Source organism: Fulmarus glacialis, unplaced genomic scaffold (genome assembly GCF_000690835.1).
Source record: "Fulmarus glacialis isolate BGI_N327 unplaced genomic scaffold, ASM69083v1 scaffold14183, whole genome shotgun sequence".
NCBI classification, from domain to species: Eukaryota; Metazoa; Chordata; class Aves; order Procellariiformes; family Procellariidae; genus Fulmarus; species Fulmarus glacialis.
In genome coordinates this window covers 44651-72358 of record NW_009203698.1, presented here as the reverse complement: position 1 = coordinate 72358, position 27708 = coordinate 44651, and the positions used below count along the sequence as shown (strand labels likewise).

Sequence of the window (27708 nt, the reverse complement as noted above, 5' to 3'; positions counted from 1 at the left end):
AATTCTTCCTGGCATCAAAAGTTGTTCATAGTAAATCATGTAGTGCAAGTCTAGTTTGGAGAAAGATTCATTAAAAATCCAAAACATGTTTGATATACTAAGTTGTCCTAAGGTCTAAATCTGGATCTACATGTATTCTTTATGTAAAACGGTTACATTTTTGTAACAATGGAATTCAAGTCTATAAGCAATTCAAGTATTATAAACAAAACCAGAGTACAAATCACAGCATCAAAACTCTGAAGAAAGTTTCTAGAGTATTATCTTAAAGTTCCATTTCTTCACCTCTGTCACTAAGTAGGTAATAAATATTCTGAAATTGAATACCATGATGCTTGATTCTTTTTTTTTCTCCTCCCCAATAGCTGTGTGGAGTTTGACTTGAATGTAAACAATGTTGTAGGAATAAGAAATACATTCCTTCTGAGAACCTATGCATACAGTAAGTTTTTAATGCATTTTCTTATTTCTATATAATTTGGTTTTTAAATCTGTATTTTGGTATTGATAGACTATTAAAACTCAGTTGAATATTTTAGGTTACTATATAAATATAAAAAATTACCTAATGAGCTGCGTGAGATAGCTTTAAGATAACTTCTTGTTGCTCACTTTAAATACATAGAGAAAACTGATATAACAGCTAGGCATGTTTTTAATTTAATATTATAATATTCAGAAGATAACAAAGATTCATCATGTTAAGGTCCACATACCTGCTGCGAGGGCTGCTTCAGTATTCTGCAGATAATGAGATCATTATACTAATGATTATCTAGTGGTACAACCTCCAGTTTATTTCCTTACAGCCACAGATAGGTATGTGTGGCTGATAGCTAGGTGTTGTCTGTATGCTGTTACTGAGTCTTTCCTTGGAAAATCCAAGTTTTTATACTAACCCCGAAACAAAACTGGTTTGTGTCTCCTCAGGAGTTTGCATTTTAGGGAGGGATTGTGAAATAGACTTCTGAAGGGAAATTAATAAGAAAAGCACTCTTAGTGCTAAACTAAGGTTTTCTTACTTAGCATCACAATGTCATTTGGCAGATAAATACATGAGAAGTGGACCTCAGGCTAATTCTTCTCGGCCATTGCAGTTTTTCCTTTACCACCTTCTTCAGTTCTTGCATACAGGAATTCCTTTTTATTTAGGGTAGGAAGTTATCAGTAGAAGTTACCTTTACTAGTTAATTTTTACTAATATTTCAGTCGGAGTGGTTTCAGTGTTCCATATTCATGTTACTAGGGGAGTCTACAACTTGTCCTGGATCAGCTGGTTAACTGTAAATTCTTCATACATCTAGGAAGGTGTATGCCTGGAGAAGGATTTCCTTCCACGCATAAAAAGGTTAGGGAAATAATCTTTGTCATTCACAGCTACAGGTGAGGGGTCACTTCAAGTCTAATGTTGATATAGTTGTTCCTGACTTCTGCCACAGATTTCCCTTATTCCTCTCAGCAAATCACTGTAGGGCAGACAAGAGTCCAGATGTGAAAAGAGCAGTGCAAGGGGTCCTAGTGTCCCCACCTTTTTTTCAGTTCTGCCTTACTGCCCACTTTTGTAAGGCCAGCAAAATTAACTTTATGTGTCCTGTTGAAGGATAAATATTGTTATTTTCTTGAGGTCAAGAGTGAGTTAGTAGCTAAGGGAGACTCGTGATTGAAAAGATTACCTCTTCGATGTGCTAGACCTTTTTAAATAGGCAACCTGTATCAAGCATACTCTGTCTTGTCGTCTTTGGACCAGAAAACTCTCAGGTGGCATAAGACAAAACAAAAGTAAATGGAAACTTCTATCAGACAGTCTCTTTACATACTTTTAGAAGTCATATCAACCAGGGTGGATAGCATTAAAAGTATTAGGCTGCTGACTTAAATTTGTGGCTGAAGGGCTTCACCCTGCATGGGAGCAAAAAAAGATGAAATTACCTCTCAAGTGGAAGATGTATGGGTCTCTTTGTTCCATTCGAACAAATTAGATGCTCAAGCAAACAAGAGACTGGTTATCTTAGTGAGCATGATAAAAAAAAAAAAATTCATAAATATTTCTGTGGATGCTCTTGTGTCTTTTTTGAAATCAGCCCTTCTATGTTGGTGCATAGGTGCTGTAGAAAACATCAAAGATGATATGGCAAAGTGAAGCAGAATATCCACAGAAAATGTAGGTAGATGAAGCAGAGCTAGAAACCGAAGTCTGTGCTGTTGTGTTATCAGTTGTTTGCCTAAGGAGGCATGTCTGCAATTAAATTGGCAATTGATGGTAGGTATTTTTCAATTATTGGAAGCTTTGAGCAAGTCACATTACTGAGCATTTTCTTGAGAGGGTAGCTTGTTGACTGATGAAAGAGTATCAGGAAAAGGTTACTGGCCGTGTTGCACACTATAACTTTGTTATATACTAATTACAGGCACTAGCAGACAGAAAATCTTACCTCAGAGTAAGGTTAACTAAAAAGAGATCTTTTCTACTATGACACACACACACAAAAGAGTCCCCTTTGGAATTTGAGCCTATTTGCATTTTCCTCTCATGGAAAAATCCTATTTCAGTTAGTGTGTGTTCATATGATGTCTGTACAGTAATTCTTCTGCATCTCACAGTTAGTGTACTAATAGTCGTATTTTTTTAGTTCAACCACTGGTGAATAATGTTGGGATTGAGGTGACTGGTTGTAAAGAGTTTTGCTGTTTCTAAGAGGTCTCCTAGATCTAGGACATTCATGCTGAGAAAAAGAGTACCACTTACAGGGGCACATGTGCTGAACCACTATGAACAGGTTGTGAGAAAATCACATGCTTGATAGGATTTTCAAAATAACAGACAGTGCCCCAACTGGTGCTGTTGTAGGATGTCTCTTGCCCTGGATGAAGTGATTATGTATTGATATATTCCTGTCCTGATGTGCAGAATACAAAACTTTGCATAATGTCGTCAGGTTAGAAAAGATACTCCAGAACATATAAGGCATTGTAAGGCCATCATAAGGCATTTGACTGAAGTGATGATCTGCTTCCACATATCTGCAAATAATAAATTAAGTACGTTGCAAGGTCCCTAGGAGGTGGTGGTGAGTGACGTCTCCCTACAACACATTACTACCTTAATTAGAAGGCTATCTATATTCCCCAGAAATACGGAAGGGCATACCTGGAATATGACTGTATTTATGTCTTTCCTGATGAAAAGCATATGTCTTGATTTAATGAGTTATTGTATCTAACATCTCATCTTCATAAAAAGCTATTGAGGACAAGGCAAATTTAAAATTAATGTTTGTATGCAGGAGTTACTGCTTTTGTGGATCCTGAGGAAAACTTAAGAATGAGCTCTGTGTCCTCCAACCAGGAGAATTCTTTTCCCTGCCCTCAAAGTTTATATAACCTTAAAAAAAAAAAAAAAAAAAAATTAGATGTGGACTGTCCTGGCAACAAGTTAATTCAGGGAAAATTAGTACAATGAACTGGAGAGAACTTAAAAGTGGGATGTGACACTGCTACATTGACTGATGCATCCAATTTTGTCTTATCTGCAAGTTACTTGGCATACCCCTTGTAATGTGTCTATGGATCTTACTACTCAAAAGACTGTTTTCAAATGCAAGTATTTTTTTCTGATTTTTATAAGATGGATAGTAAGTTGTAGAATAACTAAGTAAATTCGGTAAAATGGTTGCAAAAGGTAACCTTATAACACAAGAGTATCATGTTGATTAAGGAGGAACAAATGTTGATTGATTGCTGTCTAGTTAAATGTGCTTTTTTTGAGATGTATTTATTTTACTTGCAGTTGAGAATCGAGTTCGTCCTTTAGTGCTTGTTGTTAAGAAGTGGGCGAGTTTTCATGACATAAATGATGCCAGTCGTGGTACTTTAAGCAGCTATAGTCTTGTATTGATGGTTTTGCACTATTTACAGAGTAAGTATTTTTTTAATGTGTTGAAACTGTCCTTTTTAAGTTCATATTTGTGTTGTTTTCCTCTTTAATAAAATTAAACACCAGCAGGAGTCATCTTCCACACAGAAAAATCTGAAAATAAAGTGGGTTTACTCCATTTCCTTAGTGCTGCATTTTTCTTTAACAAGTGGACCTCTTCTCTGGAGGCAGATTTACCAGCTTTAAAAAGGTGGGCCAGGGGCAGGGGGGAAATCAATGTACCTGCAGGATACTGTATGACTATAAAATAAACTCAAGCTGTAGTTAACAGAAATCTACCTTTTAACAAAGGGAAAAACCTAAACATAGTAATTTCAGTGGTTTTTTGTTTGATTTTTGGTTGTGGTTTTGGTTGTGTGTTTTTTTGTTTTTGGTTTTTTTTTTTTTAATTTGGGAACTTCCCAGAAAATTCAAAGGGACAACAAATGCTGTGGGGTCATTTTTCTGTCTTCTGGTGAGTGAAGGACTGAACGTGGGGGACATGTATATGCAAGAATGCACTACCATGTGGTTAGATTTTTCCACTGATTACTGTCTTCTGTACGGTGACAGATGTCGAAGACCATTAGAAGTTGGGATATTTGACTGGAGTCGCAGTATCTTTTCTTGTGACTTCAATATATTGAAACATTGAACACCTGTGTGGAGCTGGGAGAGCTTTGCCTGAGAAACTAAGGATCGCTGTTGAAAATTCACAAAACCCATGCAGTCCAGAAATGTTTTCAAGGAATAGATTGAAATGAGCTTATCCCCCTATTTCTTTCTTTCATTAGAGGAAGTCTATATTTGTGACTTTTGTAGTCTGCAATTTTTGCTTAAGACTTAAAGATTATCATTTAACAAATCATTTAGCTCAGTTTGAGTTTCTTCGTTCTTTATTGGGAGATAAGTGGCTTCAGAAAGGAAGGCAAGGAACCCCTGAAGTGTATATCTTGTGGAGTAACATGCCTTTAGAAGTATTTTCTTAATTCCTGTCAGTTCATGTATACACTGTGTCTTTTGTTGCTTGTATTCATTCTACACCTTTGTTTTAATTTTTTCGTAACATGCTGATTATTCTCGTTCATGTTATTTTAATGGCAACAGGTTCTTAAGATTTTATGATCATATCTGTGGACAAATTGTCTAGGCTCTCATTTTAGACTTTTACCCTTTGTCCGTTTGTGTAGGTTTTAATTTTTTTTTTTTAAATCAGGTAGAAACAATGTTTATCTCTTCTGACAGCTTGTTTGGCCTGGAATGTAGATACTTGCTGTAGAGTGGGTAGCCAACTATTTATTAGTTTCAAGATCACGCTACACCCACTCTGTACTAGGGTGGAAAGCTTTTTATGATAGTTGACTCAAGCTGGTGGCTTTCTTTCAGCTGAACGGTATCTGTAGTACAGGACGTAGGAGGGCGTTTTGTGTATTTGGGATCCAGCTGGCTGGGTTACTTCTGAATTCTTTGATGCCCATACTGTATGCTTGTTGTTAATGTACCAATCATGAGGACAGTAGGACATAAGCTAGTCTATCCAGTGACTGTTTGGTTTTTTTTCTCTGCATCTACTATAGTGGAATTCCATAAATTTCTTTGTTTCTGTGGAAAGAAAAGAAAATGGGGCCAAGTCTGTTGTCACAGCTCTGAAACAATACTGTAGGTGACCGAGTATGTCAGTGTAGATCCTTAATATACACCAGGGGAAAAAAATCAAACAAGAAGTGTTGATTTGAGGAGATGACATGAAATGAGCTTAAAAATCCCGAAGTGATTATTAGATACAAGATTGAAAATTTTGGGAACTACTGGATGTGAAGATTGCTATGCAAAGGTGAAGCACAAGCAGAAGAGGAGAAAAAATATCTTTACATGGTTTAGCAATTAGTGACATCTTAACAGTGACTTGATAAGCATTTGATAGTGTTACACTTTTAAGGGAAACAGGCCTTTTCGCTTGGAAATTTGTTCTCCAGATCTGTTTTCATCGTATCGCAGTTACTCTAGAGACTTGTGTTGGGTGCAGTGTGCAGTCATGGATAGCCAATTACTGAGCTGTGCATAAAAGTAAAGCACAAAAGGGAAGAGAGTAGGAGTTACAAGGAAGTATAAATGTGTAGGCTTGCCAGAATGTTAACAACCATGCAAGCATGAGGGCATTTGCTGTAGTCATTTGTGGCAGCTGCCACAGCTGTCTAGGGAAGGGGAAAAAAAAGTTCAAATAATCTTTTTCGTGCAAAACTGATCAGTCAGCTGCCTCGGAAGGATCAGCAGTCCACAGACCAAAGAGGAGCCTTTTACCTGTGCTTCATCAGCCTTTTCTGCTAAAAAAGGCTGAAGTGTGGACATGTATCTAGCACCAGCTGTTTAGATTCTGATGTTTTATTCATGCAAATTTTAACCTTTTCTTTTTCTTTTCATTTCTGCTACATGCATGTGATGCTACTGAAAGTAGCTTATGTCCTAGTCATAGAATTTCTAATAGAGCTTTTGTTGATGTTACTGAGGAGGGAAAAGAAGAAAAAAAAAAAAAAGCTTTCTTTTGCAGTAAATAGTGTTCCTGTCTTCACTAGGCAAATTTCTTTCCTTTACTACTTAACCATTTCCATATTCTTATACTCATGTGGATGTCTTTGGACCTAAGGTTAGTGTGGCTTGAGTTTATTTTGTAGATACATCAGTGTCTTGTACATGAACCTCCCTCCAGGTAACAGGTCTAACTATCTTGTACAGTAAGAAAAGGAAAACTCATGTGGCGAATGCTAGTGGTAAGTGGTAATTTTTCCCTTAACTCCATCCTCTTAGTATAGCATACAGACCCAGATAAAATATCTTGATTGCTTGTATTGCTCAGATTTTGTTGCATTTTATTTTAGTGTGGTAGAGAACTGGAAATTATCCAAGATGTTGCAGAAATAAGATGCTCTTGCATATTTTTAAACACCCACAAACAAAATAAAAATATTACTAAAGCAGCTGTGATCGTATTCTTAGCAATCCTGCTGTTTAATATAGTATACTCTTTGAAGATACCCCGAGCGTGTTCTCAGAATTCTGCTGTTCTGATTCTTAGTCCCTATGGAAGAACGATTTTGTAACATCTCATTCCCTGTGAGATCTTGTCTGAAGGGTGAATTAAGTTCCAAGTCAAAGTCCTGTGTGCTGAACTTAATTATCATTCTCCCTAGTGAATGATGTAGACAAATTAAAAAAAAAAACAAAACAAAACATGCTGAAGACATGATGTTAAAGCTTTAGTATGAGGAGTGCTCTAACAGTTCTGTACCTGTTCTAAGGCTTGAGCACGATGTGAACACTTTGGGATTTTTTTTTCTATCTGTAGGACCAGCTAAACTGGCAATAAGTTTTTTCCCTGTTACTTGTATCGTGCAATAGATGCTTTCCCCATCCATGACATTCATAAAAATTACAATTGTTTAGTTCATTTTGTGTTTGTTAGTATCGTTAATGTCTGCATAATCTTTGTAACCTGTTTGCCATTTAGGAGATCAGCTAACAGCATTAGACTGTATTTATGTATTTTATGGGGATTTTGCTAGCAATGCCTACTAAGTGTGTTGGGCACTTTATCTTTAGGTTTCTTTTGGAGACTCAGTATGTAATACTTTGCAGCTGAAGAATGTGTACTTTTGCAGTATCTGAAGACTTCCTATGCTGTGATAGAATCATATTGTATTAGATATAGGAAGAAAAAAATGAGTGAAGCTCTGATTTTTCCTTTAGGGGATCTAGATGAGTTTCTTATAGCCATGAATTAGTACGAGTTTTAAAAGTGAAGTCGTACCCAGCTGCTGTAGAATTTTTCATGTCTTCTACAAACAGTAGTATCTTAGTAACAGTTTCCCTTAGCTGAATTAACTCCTTATACTACTATATACAAAATACAGTAATAGAAAGATTCGGTGAATAATTTTTATTTTACAAAATGCATGAAAGTGAAGTTCTTGATAGATGTTTTTAAGATGGAAATTCAGTCCAACCCTTTGGTGTAGTTGATACAATATTGTTTCCTGTGAATTACATGAATCACAGCAACTTTAAACTTTTTTTTTATAGCCCTACCTGAACCCATCCTTCCATCCCTTCAAAAAATTTACCCAGTAAGTGTTTCTTATGAATTTACTACATCATATATGTGTATGAAGCTGCTTATCTAAAATAGATAAATTCTTAAATATAATGAATTAAGTTAAACGCAGTCTGTAAGCCTGGTCATTGATATACTAAACATAAGCGTGAAAAAGGTTATTTGCTGCTTTTGATCGTTTCTTCAGTGAAAAGAGTCTGCTATATATGAGATTTCACACAGTTTGAAATGAGTGGTAGTGAGAGCTGCTGACCTAATTCTCTTTATGCTGGCCTGAAAATATCCCTGTGTCATCTGTAACTTTCTGATTCTTATTTCTTAATATGTTAAGTAGTGTTTTTTCCATCCAACTGTGGCGTTTCAGAATTCCGTACCTTCCCACAGCTGTTGAGTTGCCTGATATTTCTGGGTGCAGAGAGTGAATGATACATGTTTACTAAGGAGGCTTTTGAGGCCTCACAAAATTGGGCTTCAGTCCAACAAGAAAATGCCTTTTTGGGACTTTGCTGTTACGTCCAGATCATACTCTGTTGATTTCCAGAGAACTCTATGAATTGGTATGCTTTGATCCTCTGCAGAATTAGGGCTGTAATTAGTGAGAATTAATCTAAGGAAGATTACCTAGAAGTAAGAGCTATCCTCCTAAATATTTGTCTGGGGACAAAAAAGCTACTGCTGAATAATTCTGTGCTATAACTTATTTACAAAAATTCCTCAATTTCTTCCTCCTCACCTTTCTTCTCGTGTCACTTTTAAAATTTTTCATTATTCATAGTTGCTATAGTTTGGTGTCCCTGTCTATGTATGCTTTTTTACTGTTGCTGATAATTGTGCTGAGGTAGTATCAGAAAGCCATTCTTTCTTTTGCATGTATTTCCTATAATGCTGAAATGGGAATATTTGATGACACTGGGAGAAAATACTGTGGTGTCAGCCATTTGGGGTAATTAGGATAATAGAGATGCAGCAGAAAGCTTTGAGCTATAGGACACTGCAGTTTTATTTCTATTTTGTAAACCTGCTTAGGCATACCTGTGCTAAATTTTTAGGGTCTTTATTTTTTCCTCTGATTTTTTACTGTGCTTATATACTTTTTGATTTCTTCATTGTTAGTGCTCAAAAGCATTTGAAGCTGTTTTTCATTTCTTGTACACTTAGCTTTATCTGATGGGTTTTTTGAATTGCTGAATTTGCTAATTATGTTTGCTTAAAGCTCATATGCTGTATATTTTAAGTTTTGTGTAGCATGTAATTTAAAGAAAACAACTGTAAGAATTGGTAACTTGACTCCTTTGTAAAAATTATGCAAACACTTATATTTGTAGTGTTTGAACTGTGTAAAGGCCTTCAGAGTGCTATACTAATATTAATGGCTTAAATGATTAAAGCAAAAGTATACTATAAGCTGAAAAATCTAATGAATTTGTACTAAATGCAAGGGTTTCTCTTGTATTGTGTGAAAGTGGTAAATCACTTGCAGGTTCCTGTGTTTCTAGAACACTGCTGTAAAAATAACATCTTTTACCCTGTTTCAATGTAGATTTTTTTGTTGTTGTTGTTGTTGTTAGTTGTCTTACCTTTGGAGGATGGACTAAGTATTCTCTAATAAAATTAGAGAATTTTATTGCTAATAAAATAGAATATTTTATACATGCTTACTATAAAACCAACTCAAACCTATGGATTAAGATTAAAAAAAAAAGACACTACAAATTTGCAAATATATTTTTGGTCTACTGTCTCCATTAGGAATTAATTGTTTAAAAATTACGAAAAGTTACAATTTCTGAATACTGATATTGCAAAGAAATTTAAAATGAAAATGAGAAATACACCAAAACAGTTCTGGTCTTGTAGCTTGCAGTAATAATTACAAAGCACGGGCAAATGTCAGTATCCAAAGAAACCATACGTTTTTCTTGTGGTTGTAGCTGGTGAAAGCTGTGTCTCCATCCCAATACTACACATAAATACTGCTTCTCCCCTTCTGAAACAAACCACCCTACCTACAATCTGTTTGGTTTTTTTTTCAAAATCAAATCTGCAGCTCTTTCTGCAGCTTTGAACAAGGAAAACAAGCACTTTGAAGGAAACTGCTTGTTTAAGCACTTTGAAGGAAACTGCTTGTTTTAAATTGTAGGTGCCATGTAAAAGAGATACGCTTACCTTGAGCGAGAAACAAAAGGCAGATTCTGTGACTCAGTGTATCCCTTACTGCAGAAGGGTGAGAAGTCCTGGAAAGCCACCAGATCTGCCCACCTGTGCGTTCTGTTGCTATGGTGGAGTCTCCAGCTGGCACTGAGCTGACGTGTTTTGCAACCACTAGGTTAGAGGGAGTATTGGACCACACCAATGTGGGTTGGATTCTGCAACTTCCTGCTCCCCCCAGCCAGGTGGGGTAGATAAGAGTAGCCCACAAATGTGTTGATCAGTTCTGAAGTCTATATAGAACTTGCCTCCGAGTCAGGACTTCTGCAGATGAGCTCTGGAGAACCTGTGGTGTCTTAGTCCATTATGGCTTCTAGTTGTTTTGCCTGTGTGTTTGCCAGAGGTGAACATTGCTGCAGCTGGGAGTCAGAAGGGAACTTGTGCCTGAGTACCCAGTGTTCCAGAGCAGCCTGGCGTATTAGCTTAAATCCAGATGGAGGTGGGTCTCCACTAGTGCTCTGGATTGTGAACTTTGTGGATTCTAGCATGCACACATTCTTGTTTCTGCTGTCTCAGCTTCATAAGCAGTCATATCTTGCAAAGGGCAGGGCAGAAGATGGGATGGTGCTTACTATAGCTCCTTCATGCACAGGAGTCAGTCCTTGGACAGACACGATTTGCTTCACTCTTCGAGCTTTTTTAAAGTATAAACATGAGTTAAATGTCCATTTGTAAGGGGAAGGCTATTTTTTGTGTGTGAATATGGATACCTATCAAAAATGGGAAGATGCTATGCTGATGTTACCACTGTAAACTTTTTTGAAGGAAGAATCTTGTACAGTCAGAGTTAAACTCATTATACATAAAGATATTCAAATGTAAAGATTTTTTGATGTACGCTTGTGTTCCTTTCCAGTGTGTAAGGTGGAATGAGAATATGTGTAAGCATTATGTAGCTTGAACATGAAGCACGTTGCTGAATGCTAGTGTTTCCTTGAGAAATCGGCCAACCAAGGTAAAGATTAGAGATCTAGGAAAAAAGACTTTGGGGTCCCTTTTTCTGGGGTATTTTGAAATAATGGATAGGTCATTTATATTTGTTCCTCAGTTAGATCCTGAATTTTTTTTCCATTTCTTATGACGGCATGAGGCAAAGACACAGTAAGCAAATTAGAGACTAATTTTAAAAGAAGCTGAATTTTTTGCCTTCTAGAGCAAGTTAAGAATGGAAGGCTTAAAGGGAGGGCCTGCTTGAAACTAAGCTAGTTTGAAGGATGCGTTACAATTCTGTTTTATTACCAACCTCCCTTATGTGTAGAATCTATAAGCTATACCTTGTTCTGTTTAGTTATTCCCCAAGTCCCTCTGGCAGGAAGAAAAGTACTGTTATCCCTGTTTTACAATAGGTGAATGGGTGTGGGTTGAGGCTAATGGATTTTCATGAGTTGTCTGTGGCAAAGCAGAAGAATGAGCCTGGGTATCCTATGGCTGGTCTGACCTTGTTCACTGGACACTGAGTGATTGCTTTGTTAAGAAATGACCTTAAACAAACTACATTATTGGTTATTGATATATTGAATATTGGTATATCTTGACAGAAGTTTTCATTAAATCTTCCCCATACCCAATTTGAAGTAATAATTTGGTTTTACATGTACAACTTTCTAACCTGGTAATAGCAATTTCTTCCGTAACAAATTTTCTGTATTTCAGAAAGATGAAACACTTTTTTTTTCCTTCTACATGTGGTGATCAGCAACTCACAGTGTCTAAAAAAATAAGTTGACTAACAATATCAGAAACATGTGATTAACAGTTTGCTTTAGTTAGTGTAAAAAATATTTTCTTCCAGAAAAGTAATGTCAGTCATGCTTTCCATTTTGTAATACTTAGTTGTCTTTTTAAGAGTCATTTTCATAGTGGTATAACCACTAAAACAAGTGGAGATGGGAATTATTTATACGTGTGTCTCTTAAACTAGATGGTTGGGGTTTTAAATGATTAGCTGCTATAGACTGTAACTTGCATTTTTACTAGAGCACTTGTATAGAATAATATGTGTTTATTTTTTGCAGGCAAATGCCTTTCTGAGTAAGGAAAACTTTGATTTGCCTGACCTTTGTGAGGCAAGCATATTTAATATACGTGGTAAAACTTGGAACTGCAGGTTTCAGTTGAACTTGCTTTTGAAAAAAAAATTAAACATCGTAATTTTAGGTTGCAGAATTGAAGAGTTTTAATCATAATTACTAGATGAATATTTAGAAAACTGCCTTCTAATGCAGGTTAGGAATTTTATCTCTTCTGCCATGGGTGGGAATCTTTGGAATGTGGTCCTCAAATGAGGAGCCTTTCAGTTTTATCACCACTGCTTACATGACTTTTGATCAGTTGCAAACTCAGTGAAGAAACAGACAAACTAAATATCCTGAAACACACCTTCATCTGGACTATGCTTCTATCATAATCACCCTTTTCAAAATACAGATTTGTGATTTTAAAACTCTGCAAGGTTTTGTAACTTCCTATTTCATTAACTGCTAACAAATCTTATTGAAAAAATATCTTTGGATAAAGTTGTATTTGATATCCTTCTGCTTTTTCATTTTTTCTGGATGTAAGCATACACACACAGGTACACATGTATTCATTTTTTGCTGTAAGTTTTATTACAACTATATGTGATATGTTGTCTTTTGCTGTTAGTATAACTTGATTTATTTTTTTCTTATTCAAATGATGTACAAACACTAATAAAAATTAATTAATTATATCGATATATAAAACATAAATAAAATTTACTTAAGGTCAAGACTGATAAAGAAAAAGCAACATCCTCTCTAAGCTTGTAATAGGGCTAAAGAAAATAGCTTATTTATTATTCTGAAAAATAATATCCCAAATTCTAACTTCTTAGCTGCTCAGTATGCCAACCTCACTGTAGTGGCAGATTTTTCTTGCAATTGAGAAGTTCTCAGGCATTTGAACATTCAAAGCATTAAAAAAAAAAATCTTGTTCTCCTTTTCAAAAATGTCTGCTGCCTCCAAACATTTACTTATTATTAGTAGACATCTGTTGTAGTAATTTCATTGCATTTCTGTTTTGTATTGTTTGCAGGTCAGCAGCCTTTCCTTTTTTTCCCCATGTCTGTTTCCTCATTGAGCTGTTAACACCGCTAATACTAAATTCATTTGTTGTGACTCTTCTATAGCTTTCTGTGCGAATGGGCAAGGAGTGACTTTCACTCTAGTACCTGTCTGATTACCTTTGGGGTTAAAACTGTGTATACTGTATAACATAGGAACAACTGTCCCCCTTTTAGATCTTTATATGTTGCATATCTGCTTTTTATGTCTGTCTGTCTCCATGTTTTTGGTGTGTTCTATTGGGTTGTGAGCTGTTAAATTCTGAGCTCTGCTAGCTATAATAATATTTTATATGCAAAGTTATATCATGTGAGAACAAGGCTTGACATTTTTCATAGCTGGAAGAATGGCCTTTTTTCCCTAGAAGGTGGTGTGCAAGGTTCCAGGAGGTTTTGCTAGAATTGGCAAAAGAGGACTGGAGTCCCAAAATTTCCAGTCCTACTGGTTTGATCACTAATGATACTTTTCTCAGAGGAAGCACTGCCAGCTGTGAACATGGAAATACTATTACAGTGTATAGTGCTTCCAGTGATATTCTACTACTATGAAGTTTGCGTCATGCCTGATACTACTCTTTAAAATAACAAAGGAGTGGGAGGGGAGATACAGGAATCACTGAATAGGTGCCTAAATTTATACAGATGTATTTCTTTATGTGAATGTAAAGCTTGCTCTTGTGTATCTTGGGTTCATTTTCCTTAAAATACACCACATTGCTGTAAAATGTAGTATCCTGGTATTATCAGGTTTTAAAAATTGTTTCTCTAGCAAGAGAATATATGTTCTCATTCGCGTACCCCAGTCTCTCAGAAGAACGTAAAGAGTGCAGTAGACACCCAAACAGTATAGCAGATCTAAAACCATGTTAATTTAATCTTGTGTAGATTCCTTTTTAAGCTGGGAATAGTGACTTTTGCTTATAGCAAACCTGACTTTCTCCGCCCCTGCCGTCCCCCTCTCCCCCCCTGAAGAAAAGCATACTTCAGCTTAAACACTGCGATCTGTGTATTCAGGTGTTTTGTATAACTTTTTTTTTTTATTCTTTCAGATAGGTTGGCTAGAGGAGGTGCTGCTGCAGTCTTTGAACTCATAATGTGGGAGAATGCAGGTTCATGTTAGAGCCAGTGGGTTTCATGTGCAATTTTAACTCTATGCTGTGGGAAAAATAAGTCAGGCCTTCCTTTTGGATTATTTCTGTACCACAGTTATCGGAACTTGGCAATAAGTGCATTAACTTTACCTACCTTATCTCAGTTCAACTGCAGCCAGCTCAGTGCAGGCTACTTTACTCAGCTTCTGCTCATGTGGTTTTACTAGCATGTAAACGCACGTTCAGTTCAGAGATTCTCCCATGTTAAAATTCCTTAGCAAACAGAAGGCAAGGGATGGTCTTGGATGCTCCTGTGCAAGATGATTCTACCTGAGTTTAGGGGGAGTAACTAGTATCCAACAGATAATAGTCCTTTACTTGTAAGTTGTCCTTGAACTTCTAATAAGTAAATAATAGGCAGCTTTTTTATTGTGAAAAATATATGCACTTAGATTAAGGCTCTGTCTGTGTGTGTGTATATACATACTTTCTGATTTTATTTTGACAGGAATGTTTTGATCCTACTATGCAGTTGCATCTTGTTCATCAAGCTCCATGTACCATTCCTCCTTACCTCTCAAAAAATGGATCAAGTCTTGGAGATTTGCTAATAGGCTTTTTCAAATATTATGCCACAGAATTTGAGTAAGTAATAAGTTCATCTTAGTGTTTTGGAATATGCAAAACTTTTATTCCTTCTATTCAATATATCAACACTTTATAACCCTTGAAGAGAAAGAATAGTAGTAATGCAGGAGTGATAACTAAGAGAGAGGAAATGGGTGAAAAGACTGAAGGATAACAGGAATGCTGATAAAGAGTGTCTGACATCTTTTGCTTAGCCAAGCATCCTATCCTGTAAAATAGCTGCCAGAAGTTAGAGAGCGTTGTCCTTTAAAAATAGGTAGGTTTTGTTATCTTACACTATTCTAAAACTGCCTATCCATGTGTGAGAAAAATCTACTCTTAGTTGTAGTTTAAAGTATTGATTGTGATATAAATTACTTGGACCTTAATAGCTGTCACCACAAGTCAATGGAGGCAACTGACCAGGTGACTCCTTACTTTGACTGTAATATACATCAACGTAAGATAGGCCACACTTAGTGAAGAATTCTCCCATATATAGTTGGTTCACTAACCTTGTTGGTTTGCTAAAATCTGAGTTTAATTTTGGCATCTGGACTTTCTTGTAGAAGAGAAGGAAAAGCTAAAGTTGTGAGGGCATCAGAGAAAGCTGTAGATTACAAATGTTTTGCCAAATTGTCACTCGATAATTTCTTAGAAAAAGTGCTTGTCCGAATAAAATATCAAATGGTTGTATTTCAGTAAGCTTAAAGATCTTCCAAAGAACTTGTTTCTGAGGCAGTTGGTTCATACATGTTGCTGTCCTGTGTATGTGCATCATACTGATTTCCTGGAAGGAGAACAAAATGTGCAGCTGCTGGATACTCATCATTTTTGAAGTGTTCATATTTTACTTCAATGTAAGAAGTGAACAATCATGAAATCCTTGTAAGAAAACATTGCTGGGGTATGCACCACATGTGGAATATGTAAGCTAAATCCATATGGCCTGTGGCAGTTCATGTACTAACTGCACTTCGTGCATGCTTAAGCCTCATTTTGAGAGATTTTCACATAGAAGATTTTCCTTCAATGATCTCTGCAGATAGGGGAATTGTCTTTTGTCCTAAACGTTTCTCCTAAACCTGTCTTTTCAGCTGGCAAGGTGCTGTTTGCTAAACAGGTAAATTAGAAGATACTGCTGGAGGATATTCTCAAGTTCCTAATTTATGTGGGACACTAGGTGCATCCTTTACTACTTGTCTGTGTAACGAGCTGTTGATCTTCTCATATATGAAAGTAAATATCTTTTCGACTAAGGAAGAAGTTTCTGGTTTGCACATTAGCAGAGAAGATCTTATCCAAATGCAGGAAAAAACTTTTCTGGTTTGGGTGCTTGTGAACATAATCAAGAGCAGATTTCTACGTAAGTCAGTAGCTGGTCCAGGAAGACTTTTGTTTTTACCTGCTGTTAGACATGCAGGATATACTAAGAAGTATGAAGACTAACAATGCTGCAATATCAGTACTTGAATTGATAGTAATCCCTGAATATTATTTTTCATGGTGATCATAAATGTTATGAATGTTATGAAAAAAAGTTACCTAAATTTAATCACAGAGGCACAGGGGAGGTTCTGGTTAAAACAAAGCTTGAAAAAGTGGACAGTGAAGACAGGATAGTTGCCAATATCAAGGGAAGAAAAGATTTTTAAAAAACAACCAACCAAACAAAAAAGAATATCTGGCTTGTTTTTCCAGTGTTAAGTACCTGTTAAGCATTTAAACATTTGGCTGGTGATATTCTGTTTAAAAAACAAAACAAAAAAACCCTGTAGAAAAATAGCCATTAGAATTCCTGTGTTGAAAATGTTACACAGCTGAGAAGTCATATCAGGAAATGATGCACCTAGTGCAGCAACCTATATTATTTTTAACTCTTTCTGCTACAGAAATAAAACTTAATCAGGGACCATCTGTGAATCCCTGACAATTATAAACACTGTTTGAAAGAAGTGTGTCTTGAAGATACTAAAATTTCATATCGTTTCTTAAAAACTGGTAACTGGCTCGAGAAGGGAAACCCAAATTAATGCCCATGCTGGGGAAAAGGCGGGCGAAAGAACGTAGTGTTTAAAGATTTGTGTGTGTGTGATAGCCAGCTGATGAGAACAAGGACAGTGTCACCCTATCCAGTTATCTTTGCTTTGAGGTTGCTGATGAAAACAACGTTATAGATGGGAATGAGGATAAGAGTTAAATACACACCACACAGGGCTCTGTTAGTTCTCTCTTTCATGGAAGAGCTAGTATTTTACTCTTGAATGTGTTTCATTGCTGTAATCAATACTTTTTTCAGTGTTTGCTTTCCCTGTAGAACATTTATGAGTGTTTTTATGCACAGAAATTTTGAGATTCTCTTTCAGATACTGTGACTATTAAGTTAGGTCCCATTTAAATGACCTTTATTATGCCAGTGAACTTTCATTACTGAACTGTAATGTGTTTGATGAAGAGATTATTAAAGACAATAAAGAGATTGATTCAGTCAGGAGAGCTACTTCAATTTTCATAAAAGTGATTTTTGTAGATTCCTATCTATGGAGTAGGTTGCAACACTACCAGGTTTGATACACAGGATCTGTTTGGCTGAAAGAACAGCATGCAGTCAAGCATGATCAGATCATGTGTGAAGATCATAATTTTGGACAGAATGAGTCATTGACGCCACCTGCCTGGAATGCGTAACTGATCAACTATTTTACATGTATTGGTCAGGAAGATGAAGGGAAGATGGAGATACATTGTTTTAAACTTCCCCCTCAGTCTAGCAAGGGCCAGTAGGTATTTCAGTTAAAACCTGTTTTATTTTACTTGATGTAGTGAATAATATCTAAGGGCAGGATGGGCCCAAAGAGTAGGGCACAAAGGAAGAAACAGGAGCGGCACAAAGGAAGAAACAGGAACCTTGCATGCTGTGCAGCCATGAATAAGTTTATCTCCTTGTGCTGTGTTTTTTTCCTTTATGCTTTTAATCAGCTTTGTTTATTTAGACTATAAGCTTTTTCAGAAAATTGCTGATTACCATGTATTTATACAGTGCACATTCCACAACTCTACTCTGGGATATTCAGTGTGTCCATAAGAAATAATTTTTATCCCCCTTCATAAGTTAGCAGAAATGTGATTTGGAAATTGCTGCATATATTGGACTTACACGCTACATATGGCAAAGCTTGATTTGCCGACATGGTTGTATAATTAGCTTGCCATAAGAGTTCAAGTCTGCATAATGTTTTGCATGATACAGCTGGCTAAAAGTATGCTTATAACTCCATTTTAACTTCAAGTATTTCGAACTATCAAAGGTCCGCTGATCACGCAGTGAATGTGACCAAGCAAAAAATGTATGGAGGTGTTCTCAAAAGAAAGTATTTGGAAACTAGTCCTTGTTTACCAGGCCTCTGAAGAGAGTGTCTGATTTCATTTCTGCAGCTGTCAGTGAAGGCAGCAGGTTGTCTCTTGGCTATCTCTTTACAAAGCGAGACCTTGAAGCAAGGCCTTGCTCCCCTGAAGTTACTGCTAGGGAACCTAGAGATTGTCCTTTGGGACTGTACTTCTCTTAAATTTATTGTTTCAAGTTATGTAGCAGTTGTTTAAGATCATTCACTGATTAAGTTGTATTTGGTGGACATAATAAAAGATTGGTTACATTATCATGAAAAAATATAAAATACAGTTTCTGACAGCTCTCTTCAGGGTAGAATTGGTCAGGTAATAAAGGGATCATTTTTTAATAGTATATTGAATTAAATATGCTTGCAATTTGTACCCATGTTAGTGTGTTTATGCAAGTGGCTTTGGCTTGTTAGAACGCTCTGGAAAAGACAAGCTTTTAAATCTATTTGTAGTGTGTTCTACACACGTACACCTGGAAATGCCTGGTCTTTTTCTTTCAAATTCTTGCCTTCTCCATGAGGAGCACATACCTAATACCAGAAATAACTGATAATTGAAATAGTTGTTTAAATGGTTATTTTTAACTTATGGATTGAAAGTGTGTATGCAGAGAATATTTGCTTCTTATTGGCAATAATGAAGTTACTGTGTGCAAGCCAAAATGGTTAAAATTGATACACAAATTATTTGCTATTGGCAATTAATTTCTAATTCTAATTTCTAATTTTGATACCAAGGCAGGGTTAGTGAAGGTTTAATGAGACTATTAGATAGAGTAGTTGTTTGCAAGTTTAAATAAAAAGCTGTTTAAATAGCTAGAAATGTCACCTTTTTTGTTGCTTTTTGCTAAATCAGTGTATTATAAATGCAAGGGATCAAGCCAAGTATAACCTAGAGGAAAAAAAAGTCAAGAGAAGAATTACATGTTTGAAGTGAAACAATACTGCCTGGTTTAACCACAGATCAAATATTTTGTTGTGTGCTTTTTTTGTTTTCCCCATTGGCCTGGATGTTTCTGATTTTTAAATAAGCTTTTAGAAAAAGCAGAAGAGTTGAACTGTTAGCTTCTGCTCATGACCAACTTTCTGGAGCTTTTGTCTTTTTTTGTGCTTGGTTTTTTTTTTGAGAAATTCATCTGAATTTCTTGTTAAGCAGGTGTTGATGGTAGTTTATTAAAAAGACATGGTAGGAAAGTATTTGGTTCTTAAAAATATCTCTTACGTCTTGCAAATGTAGTCTACTATGGGAATTAAGGAGAGGGAGAGTCTTGGGTTAGAATGAAAGCTTTAGTTTGCATTGAATGCTAGAAATGATCATCACCTGTACTAATTTTCTAAAGACTATATCAAGAGAAATCTAAATATACACAGCAGTGGGTGAGTAAGAAATCTGAGGTATCCTAAACTATGCTTCATATGCTGTGTCCTGCACCTTTTTGAAATAGGCTCTATTCATATTCTTAAATAGAAGAATAATGTACGTGTTCTATGGAAGTACAGTTATTCAACAGCTCACTTTCCTAAGTGGTTTTAATCATGAGTTGTATCCAAGATAATTTGTAGAATTACAGGCACGGATTTCTAGCTGGTATAAACTGTCTTGTCACCACTGACTTAATGGAGTTATGACAGCTGATCTGCGGCCTAGGGAGCACAGAGTTCTTTCAAATTTAACTGATGAATTATAGACTGTATTTTGATATACAGTTGATATTTACAGATTTACTGCAGGTGGTTGATGCACCCAGCCAAGCTCCTCTCTCTCTGCATTATGTCAAAAGATTGATTCAGTCAGGAGATCACATTAGGTGTACATAACACTAGTACAGCTAGCAGCACGCTACCCAGCTAAGCCCCATTTAGGCAGGGCATATGGTGACACATTGTTGGTGATCCAGGCGTTTTGCTGATATGGTAGTTCCCTGGTTTAGTTAAGAGCAGCTGAAAACTGGCTGGATAGATAAGAACATAAAACTACAAGTCGTTGCTTTAGCTTCCATTACATTTGGCATATTGTATGGAGCATCATAAAGATGCTTGGCACATTGTAAAGATTGCCCTGTAAACTGCCTGCTGTTCCTGCTGTTTCAGTGTGATTGTTTCCTATGGTTTTGTTGTTGTAAAATTGTGTGCAGAAAGCGGTAGAATATCTTCAAACGCATATTTGAGTTGTTGCTCTGTCATTACACTCATAGGAGATCTAAAATTCAGCATATACAAAGCGTTAGTACTTTCTAATAATAAGTTCCTTGCACCAGGAATGCTGGCCTGTAAGCAAGCTATATTTATATATCTTGATGCTGGTTTAATTTTTTTTTTCATGGAATGCAGTATGTGACTTCATCTGCAATTAAACTCCTTATGTTCCTTTTCTCCGTACAGAAAATTCTGAAAGATAGATTTGACGTTATAATTTCTTTTGAACTTAGAAATAAGTGTAGGTATCCATATTCAAGTTGACATTATTTTTTGAAAAAATTATTCTGTCGTGAATATATGTTATTCATGGATACCTGTGATGTTCTGTTTTGCAGATGTTTTCGTAAAGAAACTTCTGTTTGTAGAAAATTTTTCGTGTTTCCTAGCCATCTTTTTTTACTCCTATATAGTGAATTATGAAGATTAGACTGTTACACTAAATTACTCATTATTATAAAGTACTGTGTTATTCAGGATTATGACATAGCAATTTGACAATTTTTTAATGTAAACTGATATTATTTATTTAGAATCAAGAGTTAAAAGTTCTGCAAATTGTCTTCCTTTTCCCTAGTTGGAGCCATCAAATGATTTCAGTTCGTGAGGCCAAAGCTATTCCAAGACCTGATGGTATTGAATGGAGAAACAAATTTATTTGTGTAGAAGGTAAAATGTAAAGCTGCATTATCATTTTTAACTGTTAAGACACTAAATACATAAATCTGTCAATTAGACTTTACCTTGGTTGTGTTTTAATAATGCATACATATAATATATTTATGTAGAAAATGAAGTTTAACCAATGTAAATAGTTATGGAAACAGCCCTGCCAAAAACATTTGAGAAGAAAGCTTTAAGTTCTATAGTGTTTAAAAATAGTTCTCCTGACCTTTTCCTCAAGAGCGTTCATTGCCCTGTTACTTTTGGAACAGGGCTTAGGACTTTGACAAGGAATGGCCTTTATGACAGTAATGCGTGTTTTCCTGCTCTGCAAAAATAGTTGTCAGTTTTGCCAAGATTGAGCTTCTGAAAAAACACAGCGGGCACGTGTTCAGATTCCTCTCTAAGAATATTCTTCGTTCTAGAAAAGCTCTGGCATCCCAAGTCCTAGCAGTGACTAGATTACGGGTATGTCGATCCCCTTGTGGCTACTATTTTTGGCTGGCTTGTGAATGTGTAGTTTCTGCAGAGTCTGTACAATGCCCTCCAGAACTGGAGCGTAAACCCAGGCTACCTTTCGGAGTTGCAGGTCTCAGCCGCCTTAGTGCAGGCTGAACTGGGCAGTAGCACTATGCAGGGAACTGCTTCATGTGCTCTTGATGCCTTTCAACTGCCATGGGGAATCTACATGGAGAAGATGAACAGTTAGCATGCATAGGTAAAGAGAAGATGATAGACCAAGAGAAGGACTGAGATGTTAGGAGAATGAAAAGAGAAGCAGGGAAGGGACGGGACTGAGAGGTGCTGTGTAACTGGAAACAGTTAACACAAAGAGATAAGAAAGGGGAGTGAGAATCAGAATGCAGCAGGTGAAGGGGAATTGGTTGCACAAGGGACCGTGGATAAGGAACCAAGTTGAAATGGGAGCAGAATTAGAAGTAGGTGGTTTAAGACCCTGAAGAGGTGAAGAGGGAAGGTTTGAAATGGAAGAGGTGGCCTGCGCCCTGGCTGTAAATAAATGGAGGCTATTAGCATCAGGATATTGAGGCTTGAAGTTTTAGGATAAAAGAGGACTAGAACTTGGACAGAAGCCAAATGGTATGGAAAGAGTTGTTAGAGACTGGGAAAATTTTGCTGGGGGAGGAGAGGGGATAAGGCAGAAGTCCTGTGGCTGGACAGACATTCCTCAAGATTGCTGGGGGTGGGAGTGCACGCATGTGTGTGTGCACATAATTTCCTGCATTTGTGCTGCTCTGAGCAGAGAATAATTACCTACTGGTGAAGTTAGTTATTCTGTGGCCCAGAGCTCACCAACTTGGCTGTAATCGTATGGACAGCAGTGTGAAGCCACATGATGAGATTCCTGTTCTTTATTTGACTTTTGGGGGAAAAAATCAACTACCAGTCATAGGGAAAAAAATACACTGAAAGATGGCTGCACTCTGCAGAGTTGAGAAATGTGAGAACTAGAGTAGCTGCACAGCTGAAATGATTTGGGATAGCACAGTGCAGGCATTGCCAAGGGTCTGGTCTGAACGTGGGAGGTGAGAACGCTGGGCAGCTGTGTCTGCTGCTGTCACATGATGCTGATCTACTGTGTTGCAGGGGCGCTGTGTGTTTTAAGGTCTCAATTTTTCTATGACGTTACAAAGTGGTTGAATAATCAGGTTTTCTTTCTGCCAGGTTGGAAAATAGAATATCAGAATACAAAATAGACTTTTTGGAATTTGTATGAAATGGGATTGATTACATACAACTTTTCTTTGAGAGTGCATCTTGCATTTGCACTATTAAAAAAGCAAAATTATCTATAGGTGGCACGTCTGATTCCTGCCTGTTACAATGTGCTTCAAGACTTTATTAAGAGTGTGTTTTAGCCTCACATACCGAGTTTTTATGTCTAAATTGGAAGGGAAAAATTAAATTTCCTATTTCAGTTCAAAGTAGGCTTCATGTTTATAACAGCTGTGAAGCTGAACTAGTTTAAAAAAGTATGTAGATAAACTTCTGTGTACTTTGAGAAGAAGCTTTTAAAAGCTAGCTAAATATGTCAACATATTCTGGTTTCCAAGTCTTTGTCAGATTTTCCAGTTAGTGGACTAAAATTTCAGTAATTGATATTATTGTGTATATTTTTTAATTTTTTAAATATACTTGTTGATAGATTACACGAGTCTATGCCTGCAAGTTGCCATAATTCTGCATGTAGCATTGTATTTAGGCTCGCTGAAAGAAGAAAATGTGTTCTGTTTTAGTTTTTATTGGCCTTAAGACTGATTCGCACTTGTATTTCTGCTGTTAGAGAAACAAATATAGTAGAGGTGCTCTTTTCAGACAGTTTAAAATCTGGCAGGCTGTTACCATTATGGGGATACAGAGAACACTGCATTTAGCTAATGTTTGTGAACATTCCTTGTCAGAAGCTCTAAATTGCTAGTGACTATTCTGGTTTCAGTTTAAATCTTGTCTATATTAAATAATATCATACACTCTCCTATTGGAAAAAGACACAGTTTGGAAAAGCTAGAAACATAGCAATTTTGTGAGGCAATTAAATTGATAATCATTTAGGGAAACTGGATCAGAAGCTGTCTAAGCTGCACCTGATTCATGCTTGTACATGTTAAAAATAATTCTAAAAAGAATTCCTCAGGCCTTGGTTTGCAGCAGTTCTGAAGTTTTATGATTTCTTGTATTTTTATTTGGAAAGATGATCCCCTTTAGCCTTTCCCTCAAGCATTGGTGTTGAAGTTGTATTACTTTTTTTCTTCTAATATTCTCATCTCTATGTGTGAACAAAATAACTTATAATGGACTCTCACTGTCTTGATGGTTAGAAAATGTAGAGGTGTAAATAGTAGCTGATTGCAAAATTATTCTTCCTGCGCTCCCGGGAATGAGTTTGTCTTTTGACAGTATATATGCAGGGAGAATAAAGGGAAGATGTGAGTTAGCTTTTGTGACTAGAGTACATTTTTTCCCTGCTGACGGTTTCAGGAGATTGTACAGTTTTGCTTTTGTTGCTTTAAAAAATATCTTAATCTTGATTCATAAAGTACATAAAGGTCCTAGCATTAAAGAAACAGTTAACATCACGTTTAAGACACACAAAAGAAATGCTACAAAGCTTCATATGGTAAGGGACATGGAATTCTTAGTGGCAGTAGGTCACTGTGTCAAATGATGTGACTGACTTTAGAGGACTATGTACCTTTTTTATTTGATTGCCAGTTTTTTGTTCCAATCTAAATGTATGATGCATTCTAAAGTAAAATAAATCTGCCTGTAAATGTCCGCTGAAAACTTTATAGGTAGTTTGAAGAGAAACCTTTTAGAAACCTGCCAAATACAGCATTTATTATATGAAACAATTTCTTTGTGAATTTAAATATCTTGCAGAAATAAAAACCCAATGCCATGGAGGATATTCCAAATTTGAGGTCCCAGTCTCCATAATGGCATAAGCCCTTCTGATGTCTGTTTAATGCTTTATTTTACTGCATGTCCCTGTCTGAATAAAAGCAATTCATAACCAGCTGAACAAAAAAGCTACCTGATCTAGCAAATACTTCTGTAGTTCTGTGGCCCTTAAGGACTTTCATACATTCTGCCAGTCTGAAATATACCACGTTACTTAAGCAGTTCTCTGGTAAGGCAAAAAGGACTATAAAATCTGTTTTGTAGCACATTGTAATGCATAGTCTCTGCATCATAATTTTGTAGTGTCTGTTCCTTTAATGTTGGCAACTCCTTGGCAAGGAGTACTTTTTTAATCCTTCAATTAAAAAAAAAGTTCCAAAGTATTAATTACGTTAGCAAAAAAAAAGGGAAAACATCACATAAATTTGTAGTCTGTTAGAAGGTGGAAGCCCCGAATTGTTAATGTATGAATACATATTGTAGAATAGGTGTGAACTGATAAAATGTATTTTTACAGCAGTTGATACATCTTATATAAAAAGTTACAGTAAATATTTTACTGTACTCCTTGTATTTCACCGAGAAGCTGTTGAATGAGATGAATCTAAAGTGAACAGTTCCAAGAGACACATGTGTAATAAGTTTCAAAACATTTTAATATGCAAAATCATATTCTGATATGTCATCACAGACTATTAAGCAGTAACAAATAATTACTGATGCATAAATTCAGCACAATCATAGTGTGCTTCAATAGATATAATAACCTGACTTTATTAAGGATTACATACCGTTAGACCATTCAGGGTTTGGGGCTTTTTTTTTTTTTTGCATTAATGTTATGTAGAAATAAAGATTGAGAAGCAAAGTAGAATCAGCCACTCAAAACACTCTTGGGAAGCAATGATATGTTGACTCTTCCAGGTTTTGTCTGATTACTTGCTCAGTAAAAACAGCCTAGCTCTAGCGTTTTTTTAACACTTTTAATGTTCGTGTTTGATCTTGCAGAGCCCTTTGATGGGACAAACACTGCTAGAGCTGTACATGAAAAACAGAAGTTTGATATTATCAAAGGTGAATTTCTGAAGGTAAAAAGCACATCTCATTTAATTCTTCCGGTCACTTTGGTTTTCAAGATAGTTATACAAATGCTAGTTATTGAACCTGCCTGTTTCTGATGTTTGTGTTATGGATATTTTTATGCTTTGTACTATATAAAGAATAGAAATGTATTTTTTTAAAAAATCGTGGAAAATAATTTAGTAAGAGTATTTATTAATGTCTGCCATTAATCATCAGGCTTAAGTTGAAATGGGTACTTGAAATAGTAAACCCTTTGTCGTAGATTTTCTTGTGTGTGTAAAATTCTAATGATAGTTAATAGCTTTAGAATTACAACTTTATCTTCATTCATTATTTCTTCTTACATGAATTTGGTAATAAACAATGTTTTATACTTCTTACTATCCCTTTTTTATAAATATTGCCACCAATAGTTTCCTGCTGGTTTTTGACAAATGAATTAAATTGGTACTTTTCTTTAGGGAGACCACACTCATAATTTTAGAACGTGAGTAATTCAAACTGGAGCTTTCCCTGTTCCAGTCAGTGGAGGAGGCAAGGACACTTTGAAGCAAGCAAAGATTTAGGCCTTGGTTAAACATCCTTTTTCTAGAAATCCTTGCTACCAACTCTCTTTTATGCTTGTCTCCTATTATAGGCATTGCATTTGGAATTGCAGCTCTGAGATCTCTGACTATTCATAATGTAGTTATGACTAGGGTTTAGTGCACAGAACTGACTTCCAGCTTTAACCAGTTAGACTTCTCTGTTATGCTGTCATTGGAGGCTCCTGTTTACTCCAGTTAATCAAGTCCTCAAATATCTTGAGGGCTTCTCCAGCGAAAAGGAGATCAATGCTAGATACTTGTAATAAAACAAATGCTGTAAGGTGTTGCCTTAGTCAGAAAAGGATAACTTTTTTGCTTTGTAATTCTGTTCAGAAATGTCAGTTTCCTTCTATTTAACCATGTTAGTATACAAAATACTGAACTGTTCACATACTTCTACATAAAATATTTGATTTTGTGATCTGCTAAAGCAGTGGTTTACAAAGTAGTTTGGGCTCTCTCACTGTTCTGTGAAATCAGGGTGAACTTCTCTTTTCAGAGTTTTCAATTAAAAAATTGTTTTCAAACCTCTGTCGTTTTCTGAAAAATGTAAAAGCCGTTGTTTGATCCTAGCTATCTGGAAGCCTATATACTGGAGTGTTATGGCCCTGAAAAAATTTCCTCTTTACTAGGAACCATAAGGAATGACAGTTGCTTAAAACTGCAAGTACTTATTAATATCTTGCACTTTTTTTTTAGAAGCCTAAGGAATCTTTTTGTCTCATTGCCCGTGTGAGAGATTATTCTTCCTATATTTTTCATTACACATTGTGGTTTAAATTAATTCTTCATAAAGACAGGAGGGTCACTGCAGTTATTTGCAGGTTCATGGCCTAATAGATGTGACAGATGTGTCCTGGAATTCACACTAGAATTAAGTGTGAATTAAGAACAATTAAGTTCTGGAAATGTCAGGGTGTAACTTCTTATATCAGAAGCTTTTGACATGTGTGAATTTGAGACAATTATTTTGCAGTCAAAGTATCAATGTAATGCTTAAATGCTGTTAATATCTCAGTCTCCACAAATCCACTCTCTTCTTGAAAGGCTGTGCCTTCCTCAATAGTTCATTGCATTTTGTGTACCTTTTGGACGTTTTCTTCCCTTAAAAAAAAAAAACCTCTCTTTTCAAGAAGGGGAAAAATATCAACCTTATTTTTGTGGATCTGTGAGGCTTATTGCTTACAATGGTATTTAAATATTAGTGGCAAAGATACTTAGCCTTTTAAAACCTTGTACTCTTTTCCCCCCAGTCTTGGCACGTATTACGAGACAAGAAAGACCTGAACTGTGTGTTACCTTTAAGAACAACCATACAAAAAAGATAA

The 27708-nt window shown here is 36.1% G+C and overlaps 1 protein-coding gene across 1 annotated transcript in view; it reads left to right on the top strand.

Annotated features, from left to right (window-relative positions):
- The window catches only part of PAPD4 (PAP associated domain containing 4), a 43112-nt gene extending 15404 nt beyond the window's left edge, over positions 1 to 27708 (top strand). The window contains exons 8-14 of the mRNA XM_009574739.1: positions 366 to 442; positions 3788 to 3916; positions 7991 to 8034; positions 14915 to 15051; positions 21205 to 21296; positions 25719 to 25798; positions 27634 to 27708. Of these exons, the coding sequence (XP_009573034.1) occupies positions 366 to 442; positions 3788 to 3916; positions 7991 to 8034; positions 14915 to 15051; positions 21205 to 21296; positions 25719 to 25798; positions 27634 to 27708 (634 nt within the window). The remainder of the gene's footprint in view (positions 1 to 365; positions 443 to 3787; positions 3917 to 7990; positions 8035 to 14914; positions 15052 to 21204; positions 21297 to 25718; positions 25799 to 27633) is intronic.